Source organism: Bos javanicus, chromosome 3, assembly GCF_032452875.1.
Source record: "Bos javanicus breed banteng chromosome 3, ARS-OSU_banteng_1.0, whole genome shotgun sequence".
In the NCBI taxonomy this organism is placed as follows: Eukaryota; Metazoa; Chordata; class Mammalia; order Artiodactyla; family Bovidae; genus Bos; species Bos javanicus.
Window position 1 is genome coordinate 18395902 of NC_083870.1, and position 15205 is coordinate 18411106.

Genomic DNA, 15205 nt, shown 5'->3' on the forward strand with positions numbered 1-15205 from the left:
GGCTGTGTGGGCTTTGAAAGGACGGGAAAATTCTCTCAATCCCCAAGTAACTTTAGGCAACAGCTCTCTGGCTTTTAGACTTGCTTTTGCTCTTTTCTCAGGGTGAAGCCCAGGATTACAGAATTTTCCCATCTTCTGCTATTTTGGGAAGGAGACTTGAATGGCCACTCTCTAAGCACTCCCGGTGGCCAGGGCCCTGTCCCATGTCACCATTCTGTGCTCCTGGGTAGAGGTGAAGGTGTCTGGCGAGCAGGCTCCTTTATTTAACATTTTACAAAACTTTGTCTTCCATTATTAAGTAATTATTTGCGGTGTGCATGGTCTGTTCTCCCAATTAGACTTACTTCCAGGGAAGCAGGATCTTATTCTCTATTTGTAGCCCACTGCTATGCAGCAAGTACCAGTTGTCAGACGCTTGTAGAAATCAACCAGGCGGAGGTCAGCAGTGAATTTCTAAGTCAGTGTGTGAGAAGACATCAAAGGGAAAAAATGAACTGATTTCTTTGAGATTTTTCTTTATTCCAAGGCAGAGCGGGTAGAGGATGAGTTTCACTCCATTCCTGCTAGGGTGCCTGGCCTACCTCTGCCCCACCCCCAGAATGCCCAGGAGATGTGAGTATACAGTAAAGTCACTCATTTGCAACAACTCTTCACAAATTTACCAACTAATAAATTTACATACTCAATTAGAGTGTGGGTCCCCAGCTTTGCCACCTCCTCATCTCCCCCAGCCCCGCCCCGGATTCCAGCCAACCTCCCTCCACCCATATATACATACACCTCATTTATCTCTACTTCTGTGGATCCTCAGCTCTTCACACTCCCAGGCTTAGCCCTGTTCCAGGCACATGGGAAGATACAGGCTTCAGAGGCAGGTAGACCCAAGTTCAAACCCAGGTGTGCCACTTTCTAAATATGAGGCCTTGAATAGGTTACATAACCTCTCTATACCTCAGCTTCCTCATCTGTGAATTGGATGTATGACACCTACCTCAAAGTTACCCCATAGATAAAGCACCTGGCTTATCCCCTTCCTAGTTTACTTTCCTTTAGTTTCCAAGTCTTTCTGGAAGTTCTAAGCCCTTTCTGATGAGACTTAGCACATCACTCAAAGCAGGAAGCTCTAATTCTATGAACCCCCTCCTGCTCACCAACTTCACTCTCATACTAGCCTTCTCCTAATTCTGACCCATAACCATAGCAACCTCTGCCCCCATCCCAAGCCCCTGGTAGATAGACCTCTCCAACCCCAAAGCCTGCTGCAGCCCCTCCTGCTGTCTGCATGTCACCCCTGCTCTTTGTCCTGTGCGGAGGCTCCTGCCACGACCGCGGGGCTGCGTCTGCTATGCCAAATGCTGCAACCAAGGCCCTTCCTGCACCTGCCCATCATGTCACTGCCTTTCCTGTATGCACACTCTGGCATGTAAGTGAGGATGGCAAAGGTGCTTTTCCCCACCCAGAGGCACTTGAAGAGTTACTAGTACTTTCTGCAAAGTGTGGCTTTGGAGCTCCTTTGGGCTTGCTTCAGAGCAAAGAATTCTTCCTTCTCAGCATCCTCAAGGATGGTTGTTCTTCATCCATGGAGAACAAATTTGATGTGTGGGAAAATGTCAAAAGTCATGGAGAAAAAAATTAGTGGCAATGTCGTAGGATGGAGGGACCACAGCCCAAAGCAGAGAGGCTCTCTGCAACCCTGTCCTTTCCACATGGAGTGGCCACTTCTCAGAATTTTCAGTATCCTCATTTATAAAAGGGGCTTGGCCCTGTCAAGTCAAAAGGGCCCCTGTCATGAAGATCCAAGGAAATGAGATAGCGATGAGAATGAAGTCAAATCAAAGCGTGATTGCCATTACTGTTACCTTCTTGGGGACTTTCTCATGCGACTGCCGGCTGAAAACTCCCTGAGACATCAGCCTGCTGACATAACCTACCTGTTGGTCAACACTGAGTCCTCAGGCCTCATAGATCTGTGTCTGAATGGCTCTCCATAAATATCTGCTGATCAGTTGATCAGCTGAGTTCCCTGTCTTTTCAATGAAGGGGTTACACACAGTCATCTTAAGCCCCTTCTCTCACCAGCTGTAAGAAGCTACCCATGTATAGGATGGGTTTGTGGGCTAAGAGGTATTAGCCTTCTTTTTTTTGATAAAAAAAAAAAAAAAAAAAAGAGGCTAACCACCAAGGCACGAGACAGGAGTTTTTTCATGTCTCATAAATTTGGTATGAAAGATAATTTCCACAAGAAAAATCCCGAGAATGTTCTAAGGAATGGCAACATCATCAGAAAAACATGTGTAGCCTCACAAAGTGACCACTTTGAAAAGGATAACCCTTAGTAGATGGCCATGTTCATGAATGTTTGTATTTAAAAAAAAAAGGAGGGGGAAGTCGATGACTGGGCAGTCACACCAAGAGGAAGAATGCTTACCAGGAACCCCTACCTGTGCCAAGACCATCACATTGGAAAGGTGATGCCCTGTCATGAGGAGATAGACCCAGGAAGAGATGAGAGCTGGATAAAGGACACCAAATGTGGTAGGAGGGGCCTGCTAATTAGACCAGTAGGTTAAACAGACAAGAAGGGAGGTGAGGCTGGGCTGGGTGAGCTTGGATGAATCAAGCCTTCCCATGAGGCGGGGACATCCTGTCTAAAACACTAGCCTTGTTTAAATCCCTTATAAAAGGTTGCCATCCCACTCACCTGGTACTCCACAGACCACATAACAGCCACTTGCTTCATCCTGCCTGTGCATTAGGTAAGTTCCCTCCTGAGGAACCTTTTTCTCACTTTTACCTGTGCATTAGGTAAGTCCCCTCTTGAGGAACCTCTTTCTCACTATCAGTGTCTTGCTGATCTGAGTTCATAAAACCAGGCTATCAGATAGGGTCTTGTAGGGCTATCAATGGTGGCTGTAGGGCTATCAGTGGTGGCTGTGGGCAGAAAGCATCTGCTCTGATGGGCCCTGGGAAAACCAGGTGTTTTCCCAAAGCAGGTACACTCTCTCCTCCTCCCCTGCAGCTGCCCTGGCAGCAGCTCCTCTCACTGCAAGGCTGTGTTGGCAAGAGTGATGGAGCCACCCATGTGCCTTCCTAGATCAGCTAAGGGTCTCTGGTTTTTAAGGTTCTGGAAGCCTCACCGGAGTGCTCAGGGTCTGTGCCACCAAGCAACTTCTGCCAAACCCAACAATGGGGTTGAGACTTCTCACGGAGGGAGAGACTTACATGGCAGCCCTCCCCCCCAGGGCCATATATAGGCAAGAGGAGTTCGTGAATTTTTTTTTTGAGACTTCATTTTTAATATTATTTATTTATTTATTTGGCTGTACCAGGTCTTAGCTGCAGCAGGCAAACTTAGTTGCAGCATGTGGGATCTAGTTTTCTGACCAGGGATCGAACCTGGGACCCCTGCAATGGGAACATGGAGTCTTAACCACTGGACCACCAGGAAAGTCATGAGTCTGCACATTTATTCTAAGGGATTTGAAATGTGACTAAAAGGTTATCTTATTATCTTATTATTATCTGTACAGTTTAAAGGTCAGTGGCCTCTGTTTTCCACAAGGATTTTTTTTTTTTTAAAGATCTTTTCACTTCTCTCTTGAGGTGCAATAGTCTAAGTTTTGACCTACACAAGGAAGCAAGGTCTGCCTGTGATTTTTGGCTACTAAATGGTAGCAAGGGCACCCCTTGAAGAGCTCCCCTGGGGTCTGTAACTTTCCACATAATCTGCTTCCTCCAGTACTGAGTCGCCTTCCCTTCTCTCCTCACTTCACTCTCTAATCATGCCTTTCTCTCCCCCACAGCCTTCTTCTTCCCTTCTCCATGGCACTTTCCCCCCTGGCTTTCCAGCTTCTGTAGCTTTCCATTCCTCAAAACCCCCACTTGCGTCTGAAGCTCACCATGTGTGATGGTCATCTCTTTTGGGCTCTCCAAGGCTTATGCTCAATGCATGTCCAGGTTTCTTTGCCTCTTGCTCATCCACCAAATCCAGAAACCAGGGAAACTCTCCCTTCAGTTCCTCACAGGCCACCAGGGCCGTGGAGGAGCCACACAGCTATGGGCAGCTGACTTTCTCCCAGGTCCCAGCACTGAGGACAGAGGTCACATTCAGAGAAACATGGACTCTCAGAATTGGAAGGCCTCCCATCCAGAAAGGCACCAGCTGCACAGTATTCCCGGCAGCTGGCAGCCTGGCTTCTCCATGAACACATTCCGAAAAGGAAGCCAGAAAGGGCAGAGTTGAGCCCTGGGGTTCCTCCTTGGCCCCCATCAGAGGCAGGAGTTGACCCACGTATGTACTTATTGCCTGTGGGTGTTCCTGGCAGGACCCTGATACCTGTGATAGCAACAGCATTGCCCTATCCATGGGGTACAGTCTAGAAAGCTCACTGCATTTGGCGTCTAGGATTTCTTGGTTCCTTATAAGCTGTGTGGCCTTGGGCAAATTATCTAGCTTCTCTGAGCTAATAATCCAAGATAATCAGGATTACAGGAGATGATGCCTCTGAAAGTGCCTGGTGATCAGAAGAGTGTACATAGATATGCACAAATTATATGTGGGTATAATAACCTGCTAGTGATATTTAATAGCTAGCACTTAGTCTTACCAGCATCTGCCAAGTGTTTTATATGAAAAATCTCTTTAAATCTTCACAATAATCGTATAAAATAAATAATAATACTGCCTTCATTTCGCAGTGAGTAAACTGAGGCATGGAGAGGCAAAGCAGCCCACCCCAGTTCACCTGACAGGGAGGCGGTGGGGCCGCATCTAGACCCTGCCTGCAACCACACCTGCTCCTCCTTCCCGTTGGTAAAACGCGTTACGTAGGCAATACCAAGGAAGACACAGCAGAGGGGCCCAAAGCAGAGCTGAATAGGCAAAGAAAGGACTTAGAAGCAAAAGTGCTCTCTAGGAAACAGCTAGGTTGATTATGGATCCCCCAAGCTGGGGCTTTTCCTCTTTTCTCAGCAGGACTCAAAGATGCCGCAGTTACTTCGAAACATTAATGGGATCATCGAAGCCTTCAGGCGCTATGCCAGGATGGAGGGCGATTGCGCAGTGCTGGAAAGAGGGGAGCTCAAAAGGCTCCTGGAGAAAGAGTTCGCTGATGTCATCGTGGTAAGAGACGCACGGGTCGGGGTGTGGGGAGCAGGAGGGAAGAGAGAATGGCCATATTTGCTTGGGATTCTAAGCCGCTACACCCAGGCCCGCCAGTCCTAATGGAGGCTGCGCAGCAGAGAAAGAGCAGGAGAGGGAGCAGGGATGGTCACGGGCCTGGTCCTTAAAGAAATACCTTGACTTCAATTAATTCTAATTTGGAGACAGAGTAAGAGGACACTAAAGGGACAGCTCAGAAAGGAACGGAGCCTTTGACTATTCTAGAAATGGCAATCGTTACTTTCTGCTGCTTCTTAAATCTGATATGGCGGCCACGTCTACGTCTACCGGAAGTGTGATCATCAGTAACGAGCATTCACAAGAAGTACAGCTTTGTGCTTGGCTGGAAGCAGTTGCTCCAATACATTAGCTGAGAGGTCGCATCAGAAGTGAGGTGTAGCAGCTAGGGGAGACTCTGGGAGCCCCTTCCTGCAAGACAGCCCCAGAGCCCTGATGCACTTCCCTCACTCTCCCTGCCTTTGGTGTACAGCTAAAGCAACCGGGATGGTGACAGTCCTGGGGGCAGGAAGGTGTGGGCACAGCAGGGTGCTGCTTCTGCACACTGAGGGCAACCCACCAGATGCCCCAACTTGGGAAAACACCTGAGCTCCTCAGTGAGGACCTCACAGAATTCCCACGGGGCCATCTTCCTGCTGAGCTTTTCTTGGTGGTGTGCTCGCTGGAGAAAAAAAACACCTCCATGCCAGGGTCCAGGGCCTGAGGGCAGCCTGAAGAATCTACAAGCTCAGTCATTTAGCCATTCTTCATGACATCTTTATCCAGTTCTCCTGTAGACCGGAAACTGGGCCCAACACACAGGATACAACACAAAGCATGCTTCCTGCCCTTGAGGGAGCTGGACTCAATGACAGTGATTTTATGTTAGTGCTTCTGTGGTAGCAGGGTGTGTGTGTGTGTGTGTGTGCATGTGTGTGTGTGGTGTGGGGGGTGCCAAGCAGTTGGGCCCTTAGGCCCAGAGGTCGGATGCCTGGAAGCTTAGCTGACTGGCCTGACCTTGTCCTCCTCAAAGGAGGGGTACTGACGTAGCCTCATCTTCTCCACAGAAACCCCATGATCCGGCCACTGTGGATGAAGTCCTGCGCCTGCTGGACGAAGATGACACAGGGACAGTGGAATTCAAGGAATTCTTGGTCTTAGTGTTCAAAGTCGCCCAGGCCTGTTTCGAGACACTGAGTGAGGGTCCTGAGGGAGCATGTGGATCTCAGGAGTCTGGCCGTGGTGCCCCTGCAGCCACCCAAGAGCCAGGGGCAGGACAGAGAAGCAGCACTGCAGTGGGAAGGCCTGGGAACAGACAAGGCCCGGCAGGGAGCAGCGACCCACAGAGTGAGCAGGCTTCCAGGGGGCCAGGAGGGCCTGGGCCTCAGACCCAGGGTCAGGACATCAGCTCTGCTCAGGTCAGTCACCAAGACAGGCAGTCTGAGTCCCAGAGACAGGAGGGAGTGAGCCAGTCTACACAAGCAAGGGGCCACGTGGAGCAGGCCCAGAGAATGCGAGAAGACAAGAGTTCTCAGACCAGAGAGAGGGGGACAGAGAGACAGCTGCAGGCCAGCAACCAGGACAGAGCCCACCAGACAAGTGAGACCATCACTGGAACCATAACTCAGACCCGGACAAGTGCCACTCAGGCAGTGGAGCAGGACAGGAGCCATCAGACAGGAAGCGCCAGCACCCAGCCACGGGAGTCCACCAGAGGGACTGAGACCCACAGTCAGACAGCAGAGACAAGGCCACAAACTGAGATACACACTCATACCACGGAGCAGGACAGGAGTCATCAGACAGGAAGTGCCAGCACCCAGCCACGGGAGTCCACCAGAGGGACTGAGGCCCACAGTCAAGATGGGAGACAGACAAGCCAAGTGGTGACAGGAGGACACATTCAGGCAGAGACAAGGTCACAAACCCAGACACACACTCATACCACGGAGCAGGACAGGAGTCATCAGACAGGAAGTGCCAGCACCCAGCCACGGGAGTCCACCAGAGGGACTGAGGCCCACAGTCAAGATGGGAGGCAGACAAGCCAAGTGGTGACAGGAGGACATATTCAGGCAGAGACAAGGTCACAAACCCAGATACACACTCATACCTTGGAGCAGGACAGGAGCCATCAGACAGGAAGCACCAGCACCCAGCCACGGGAGTCTACTTGTGGCCAGACCAGAGGAACTGAGGCCAACAGTCAAGACAGGAACCAGACAAGCCAAGTGGTGACAGGAGGACACATTCAGGCAGAGACAAGGTCACAAACCCAGACACACACTCATACCACGGAGCAGGACAGGAGTCATCAGACAGGAAGTGCCAGCACCCAGCCACGGGAGTCCACCAGAGGGACTGAGGCCCACAGTCAAGATGGGAGACAGACAAGCCAAGTGGTGACAGGAGGACACATTCAGGCAGAGACAAGGTCACAAACCCAGATACACACTCATACCTTGGAGCAGGACAGGAGCCATCAGACAGGAAGCACCAGCACCCAGCCACAGGAGTCCACCAGAGGGACTGAGGCCCACAGTCAGGGTGGGAGGCAGACAAGTCAAGTGGTGACAGGAGGACACATTCAGACACAGACAAGGTCACAAACCCAGACAGTGGAACAAAATAGGAGCCAGCAGACTGGAAGCACCAGCACCCAGCCACGGGAGTCCACCAGAGGGACTGAGACCCACAGTCAAGACAGGAACCAGACAAGCCAAGTGGTGACAGGAGGACACATTCAGGCAGAGACAAGGCCACAAACCCAGACACACATTCGTACCACGGAGCAGGACAGGAGCCATCAGACAGGAAGTGTCAGCACGCAACCACAGGAGTCCACCAGAGGGACTGAGACTCACAGTCAAGACAGGTATCAGACAAGGCAGGTTGTGACAGGAGGACACATTCAGACACAGGGAGGTGCCCCCCAGGCCATGGAACAGGACAGGGGCCAGATTACAAGGCACACCGGGGCAGGAGAACAGGGCCAGCCCCAGAGGCAGTCAGGCAGTAGTCAAAGACAGACACAGGTGAGCAACTGCGAGGCAGGAGAGACAGTGCTGGGAGGGCAGGCCCAGACTGGGGCGAGCACTGTGACGGGCAGGCAGGACAGAAGCAGTACTCACCCACCGTCCAGTGCAACAGGAGGCCAGGGAGAAAGAGATCCCACTGTGGTTCATCAGGAGTGGGTTGATGACCACACGAGGGAGACAGTGATCCGAAGGCAGGACCAGGGCAGCCTACACGCTAGTGTCCCTTCAGCACAAGGCCGGGAGGCAGCCCCGCCAGACGGAAAGCGAGGACTCACAGCCAGGGGACTGTATTCCTACTTCAAAAGCAGCAAGCCATGAGTGCCCCAGCCCTGGACTCCAGTGCCCAGCACAGAGAAGAGCAGAGGGCAGTTGGCTTGCTGTGCCCTGGCCAGTCCGGTTAGCAAGTCCCTGAACATTAGCTCTTCATGGTGGTACTTCGCTCTTAGCTCTTTCTCAGTGAGGCCATTTCTGCAAGGTGATTGCTATCCTTAATTTTTCTCTCTTACCTCCTTTGCTGAGCAGGGGCAAGAAGACATGCAACAACTCATCCCTTTGTGCCACGTTTTCCTTAGCTTGTGGGGGGTTTCAGTTACTTTTATAGATTCTGCTGTCTGTCCATTGCCTCGTCTATCCTAACACATCAATAAAAGCTTCCTAAGCAACTGGGCTTCATGTTCCATTCAATCACTATTAACGTGATGGGCTAAAGACTACAGAGCCTTGATGACAGGACTTTGGTGATGAACTGGACGTGGTCCCTACCCTTGTAGAATATCTGGTTGAGAAAACACTGTGCAAGATTCCACAAGTTATGCAGCCACTATGGAAAAGAGTATGGAGATTCCTTTAAAAAACTAAAAATAGATTTACCATATAATCCAGCAATTCCACTCCTGGGCATGTATCCTGGAAAAGACGAAAGCTCTACTTTGAAAAGATACAAACACTACAATGTTCATAGCAGCACTCTGTATAATAGCCAGGTCATGGAAGCAGTGTATATGTCCATCAACAGATGAATGGATAAAGAAGATGTGTCACATAAATACACAATGGAATACTACTTAGTCATAAAAAAGAGTGAAATAATGCCATTTGCAACAACATGAGTGGACCTAGAGATTATCATACTAAGTGAGGTAAGTCAGACAAAGAAAAATATATGATATCATTTATTTGTAAAATCTAAAAAACAGTACAAGTGAACTTATTTATAAGACAGAAACAGACTCCGAGACATAGAAAACAAGCTTACAGTTATCAAAGGGGAAGGGAGAAGGGAATACAGATGCCTAATACCATAAATAAAATAGATTTAAGTAACAAGGTTTTACTGTATAGCACAGAGAATATTTTCAATATCTTATAATAAACTATAATAGAAAATCATTGAAAAAAGACAATATATACATTTACAAAATGTATAACTAAATCACTTTGTCATACATCTGAAACTAACACAATATTGTAAATCAACTATACCTTTAAAAAAAAGATTTCAAGGGTTGTCAGAGTCAAAGAGAAGAGATACCATACTTTTATATTTGGCAGAAATGGATCAGGAAAGTTGCAATCAGAAGAGGCTTTTTTTGGTAAATGCTCTTAAAGGACAAGCAGGACTTAGGTAGGCAAAGGTAATCTCAGTCTCTAAAAGATAATCTCACAATCTCTAATTCTACAGTGCAAAGTCTCTGTTTACCTTGTAAGGTCATAAAGGAAGGCTGACCTAAGGGTATCAATAAATGGGAGAAGGCCTACAGGGACTGTGTAAAGGAAGGAAAAGGCATAATGTTCCCAGGAACTGAGCCAAGAGCCTGGGCTCCCCTTTCCCACTCTCTCACCCATGTCAGCTCTGATCGTTCATGATGTCTCACTCATTGGATATGAACAGGTTATGGGGTAGAACCTCTCCATTCTGGTTTATTGTGAGAATCACCTTGGAAGTAGGTTTTAAAATACAGGTTTATAAACCTAACCCTAGAGATGCTGAGTCCCAAAGTTTGGAGCAGAGCCTATGCAAAGTGTTTAGGAACTTCTTAAGGGAAATTTGGCTTCTGATAGAGTGGCAGACTAGATACTCTGAAGGGCCTCCCACAAGAAAGCAAGTAGATCCTGCATAAAACACATTTTTTCATTACATTGTTAGGTTACGGGGAAAAAGGGAAATCTCCCAGGAGCAAACAAAATGTGTTAGGCTGAATAATAATCTCCCAAAATGTCCATGTCCTAATCCAAGGAATCTGTGAATATATTACCTTATATAGCAAATGGGATTTAGTAGATGTGATTGAATTAAGAGTCTTGAGATGAGGATATTGTTCTGGATTATCCAGGTGCTGCTGTTGCTGCTAAGTCGCTTCAGTTGTGTCCAACTGTGTGTGACCCCAGAGATGGCAGCCCACCAGGCTCCCCTGTCCCTGGGATTCTTCAGGCAAGAACACTGGAGTGGGTTGCCATTTCCTTCTCCAATACATGAAAGTGAAAAATGAAAGTGAAGTCGCTCAGTTGTGTCCGACTCCTAGCGACCCCATGGACTGCAGCCTACCAGGCTCCTCTGTCCATGGGATTTGCCAGGCAAGAGTACTGGAGTGGGTTATCCAGGTGGGCCCTGTGTAATCACAAAGGTCCTCAAAAGGTGAGGCAAGAGGACCAAAATCAGTAAAAGGATTGGAGTTGTAGTGATGTATCATAAGCCAAGGAATTCAGGTGACTCCCAGAAGCTAAAAAATGTAAGGAAATAGAATTCCCTAGCGCCTCTAGTTGCCTTTCCAGCACCTTGATTTTAAACTTCTGTTTTCCAAGGATGCAAGGGAATAACTTTTTAAATTGTTTTAAGCCATTAAGTTTCTGGTAATTTGTTACAGAGCAATAGAAAACTAAAACCCAAAACAAAAACTCAGAACTAGAGCCGGAAGAGTACGGAGGAAGCATGTGTAAAAGGTCAGGCTGCTCTTCTGAGGACAAAGTGATTTTGTATCTGTCCCTACTATAAAGAAAGCTGAGTGCTGAAGAATTGATGCTTTTGAACCGTGGTGTTGGAGAAGACTCTTGAGAGTCCCTTGGACTGCAAGGAGATCCAACCAGTCCATTCTAAAGGAGATCAGCCCTGGGTGTTCTTTGGAAGGAATGATGCTAAAGCTGAAACTCCAGTACTTTGGCCACCTCATGTGAAGAGTTGACTCACTGGAAAAGACTCTGATGCTGGGCTGGATTGGGGGCAGGATGAAGAGGGAATGACAGAGGATGAGATGGCTGGATGGCATCACTGACTCGATGGATGTGAGTCTGAGTGAACTCTGGGAGTTGATGATGGACAGGGAGGCCTGGCGTGCTGCGACTCATGGGGTTGCAAGGAGTCGACTGAGCAACTGAACCGAACTGAAGACTAAAAAGGGAGGAAAAGCTGACAGAATAACATTTTACATTATGTCCTCTAAATATAAATATAATACAACTAACAAAAACAGAGGAAGGAGAATATATATGAAAAATCAGTCAGTTCAGTCACTCAGTTGTATCCAACTTTGCAACCCCATGGACTGCAATACTCCAGGCTTTTCTGTCCATCACCAACTCCCAGAGCTTACTCAAACTCATGTCCATTGAGTCAGTGATGCCATCCAACCATCTCATCCTCTGTCATCCCCTTCTCCTCCTGTCTTCAATCTTTCCCATTATCGGGGTCTTTTCTAAGGAGTCAGCTTTTCACATTAGGTGGCCAAAGGATTGGAACTTCAGTTTCAGCATCAGTCCTTCCAATGAATTTTCAGGATTGATTTCCTTTAGGACTGACTAGTTTGATCTTCTTGCAGTCCAAGGGACTCTCAAGAGTCTTCTCCAACACCACAGTTCAAAACCATCAATTCTTTGGCGCTCAGCTTTCTTTATAGTCCAACTCTCACATCCATACATGACTACTGGAAAAACCATAGCTTTGACTAAACAGACCTTTGTGGACAAAGTAATGTATTTGCTTTTTAATATGCTATCTAGGTTGGTCATAGCTTTTCTTCCAAGGAGCAAGTGCTTTTTAATTTCATAGCTGAAGTCACCACTGCAGTGATTTTGGAGCCCAAGATAATAAAGTCTGTCACTGCTTCCATTGTTTCCCCATCTATTTGCCATGAAGTGATGGGACCTGATGCCATGATCTTAGTTTTTGTACTAATAGAAACACAAAACTCCATCTAGATACCACTTCTCAACATCAGTTTGGCAAAACTCTAAAAGACAATAGACTTGAGAAGACTTCCTGAGAATAGACTTTGCTGATGAAGGTGTAAAGAAGAGGTACCCCCACATTTTTCTGATGAGAGTGAGAAATGATACAGCCTCACTGGAGAGAATTTGACAAAATTCATCATTATTACATCTGCCCGTTTTGTTCTTGCTGTTTCTCTGAAACAGATCTTGACAGATAGTAGCATTCAATAATTTTCTGTTAAAAAAATAATACATTAAAGTTTGTATAATCTCTATGCAGACTTGTGAATATGGAAAGGCAACTATAATCAAGTCTTATCTAATAAGAAAATGGATTTTCTTTAGTGCTGTCAAAGTCCCAGTTAGAAATTAGAAAATGGCAACAGTAAAACTAAACTCAGACTTTTTGGGTATAAACTCAGTGACTGATCATACCTCACAGAGAAAAAAGGGCATGGGAGTGTGTGAGGATCTACCCAAAGGGGTTGGGAGGATGTTCTTCCAGAGTGGCCCTTCCAGCCCCGAAAGGAGATTCTGGCCATGAAAGCATGGAGCCCACTGACACCTTGGGATAGATGCTGCCCTCAGGATCTCTGTTCTCAGGGAGCTTCCAGGAGGAGGAAGGGAGCTGCCCTGGGACAGTCCAGGGACATATGAAAGCTTAAGTGGTTCTGAAAGAGAAGTCAAGCAACCATGAGACATGGAGAGGTGAAACCTGGCAGCCTGTCCCCTCTAGTCCTCCCTGTGCCTTGCTGGATGGATCTGGAAGCTACCGTGAAAGGCCCCCTTCCTCCAAGTTTTAGGTATAAATGAATATAGATTTCTTATAAATGTTAACCATTGGAATGGATCAAATCTAAGTCAACAGAATCTGACTCAACTTTAATTTAAGGCACTCACCTTTCAGAAGATGGTGGGGGTTTATTCAGCCAAATACAGAAAAGAGGAGTCATAGAGTCAATGAGGCAGAATCTGTATAAGCAGTCTGTGTCTAGGCAAGAAGACCACCTCCCATTGGCAAGGTCTATGTATCTGTGGAAATCCATCAGGTGAATGGCTGATTGGATGCCATTAACCTCCACATCAGGAAATGAACTCTCCTTCTCTGCTTCTGTGACCATTCATGATATGGGTCCCTGTGGGCGAAAGCACTGTCCAGGGATGTGAGTGACTAGTGTTCTTTCAACAGAGTTCATGAACTCAACATTCATGTTTCTTGTTGTAAATCAATGAACCAAAATCATGAAGGTCAGTCCTAGGCTCTGGGCTTGGCAGCTGTGAGTCTGCCACACAAGCAGGCTCTCCTCTCAGAGTCATAACCTGGGAACCTGTGTGTGTGCCCTAACCCCTTTGAACCAGGGCATTTGCTAAGGGATGTCATACAATATTTCTCCTTCTCTGTCTGACTTACTTCACTCAGCATGACAGTCTCTAGGTCCATGGATGTTGTGGCAAATGGCATTATTTCATTCTCATTAATGGTGAGTAATGTTCCATTATATATATATATATATATATATATATATATATATATATATACACACACACACACACACATATATACATATATATGTAAGCATATTTTTTAAATTTTGAATGCTGTGCTGTGCTCAGTCATGTCAGACTCTTTATGACCCCATGGACTATAGCCCACCAGGAATGTCCATGGAATTTTCCAGGCAAGAATACTGCAGTGTGTTGCCGTTTCCTTCTCCAGGGGATCTTTCTGAATTAGAGATCAAACCCGTGTCTCTTGTTTCTCCTAAATTGGCAGATGATTCTTTACCTATTGAGCCACTTGGGAAGCCCCTGTATATAGAATGGCATCTATTTATTTTTTACTCAAACATCTTGTTGGCCTTTGCAAAGCTCATAAGCCCCCAGATCCATGGTTTGTAGCATGAAAAGTGGCCCCATCCTCGGGAATACTCGGGGCTAAAGCCCCACTGCAAAAGCCCCACAAACTTTTCCCATCAGGTACCTTTGGTTCTGAAACTCCAATACTTTGGCCAACTCATGCGAAGAGTTGACTCATTGGAAAAGACTCTGATGCTGGGAGGGATTGGGGGCAGGAGGAGAAGGGGACGACAGAGGATGAGATGGCTGGATGTCATCAGTGACTCGATGGAAGTGAGTCTGAGTGAACTCTGGGAGTTGGTGATGGACAGGGAGGCCTGTCGTGCTGCGATTCATGGGGTCCCAAAGAGTCGGACACGACTGAGCGACTGAACTGAACTGACCTTTGGTTCACTAGGAGTAGGTGTACCTCGCTGCTGCCCCCTGGTGGTGGAGAGGAATTATGCCCCTAAAGGAAAGGGGACGACAGAGGAGGAGATGGCTGGATGGCATCACTGACTCTATGGCCGTGAGTCTGAGTGAACTCCAGGAGTTGGTGATGGACTGGGAGGCCTGGCGTGCTGTGATTCATGGGGTTGCAAAGAGTCGGACACGACTGAGCAACTGAACTGAACTGAAAGGAACTGCTGCAACAAATTGGTTTATGCTGGAATGGAACATGGTATCAGAAACCAGGACAGGCTCAGTAGCGTGGCATCAGGCACAGCAGCCTCTGGAGGAAGTGACCCTGAAATCTCAGCAGTGACTCACCCCAGGCTGCTCTGAGCTGCAGAACTGACAGTGGGCATGTTTGTTTTTGTTTATGTGTTTGTTTTTTGGGAGGTGTCCTTCACAGAGCTGCTCCCACTGACAGATGGGCTCCTGGCACCTGGTATGGGACAGGCCCTGCTTCATCTGTGGAGCTAGACCTCTTGTCAGGCCTGTAGCTCCACTGGGCAGGGATGGCCTT

General features: G+C 47.6%; 1 protein-coding gene across 1 annotated transcript; it reads left to right on the forward strand.

The window, feature by feature from the left end:
- Window positions 1-2673: 2673 nt before the first annotated feature.
- Window positions 2674-8863, forward strand: CRNN (cornulin). The gene is made up of 3 exons (XM_061406217.1): window positions 2674-2756; window positions 4949-5122; window positions 6226-8863. The coding sequence occupies exons 2-3, from the start codon at window positions 4985-4987 to the stop codon at window positions 8512-8514; spliced, it is 2427 nt and encodes an 808-aa protein (XP_061262201.1). The 5' UTR covers window positions 2674-2756; window positions 4949-4984; the 3' UTR covers window positions 8515-8863.
- Window positions 8864-15205: the final 6342 nt, after the last annotated feature.

Bases quoted from the DNA above. Each gene is read 5' to 3' on its own strand.
- CRNN (XM_061406217.1), top strand. From the start codon at position 4,985: ATGCCGCAGTTACTTCGAAACATTAATGGGATCATCGAAGCCTTCAGG. The intron at 5,123-6,225 runs GTAAGAGACGCA...TCTTCTCCACAG, and splicing joins AGTTCGCTGATGTCATCGTG to AAACCCCATGATCCGGCCAC.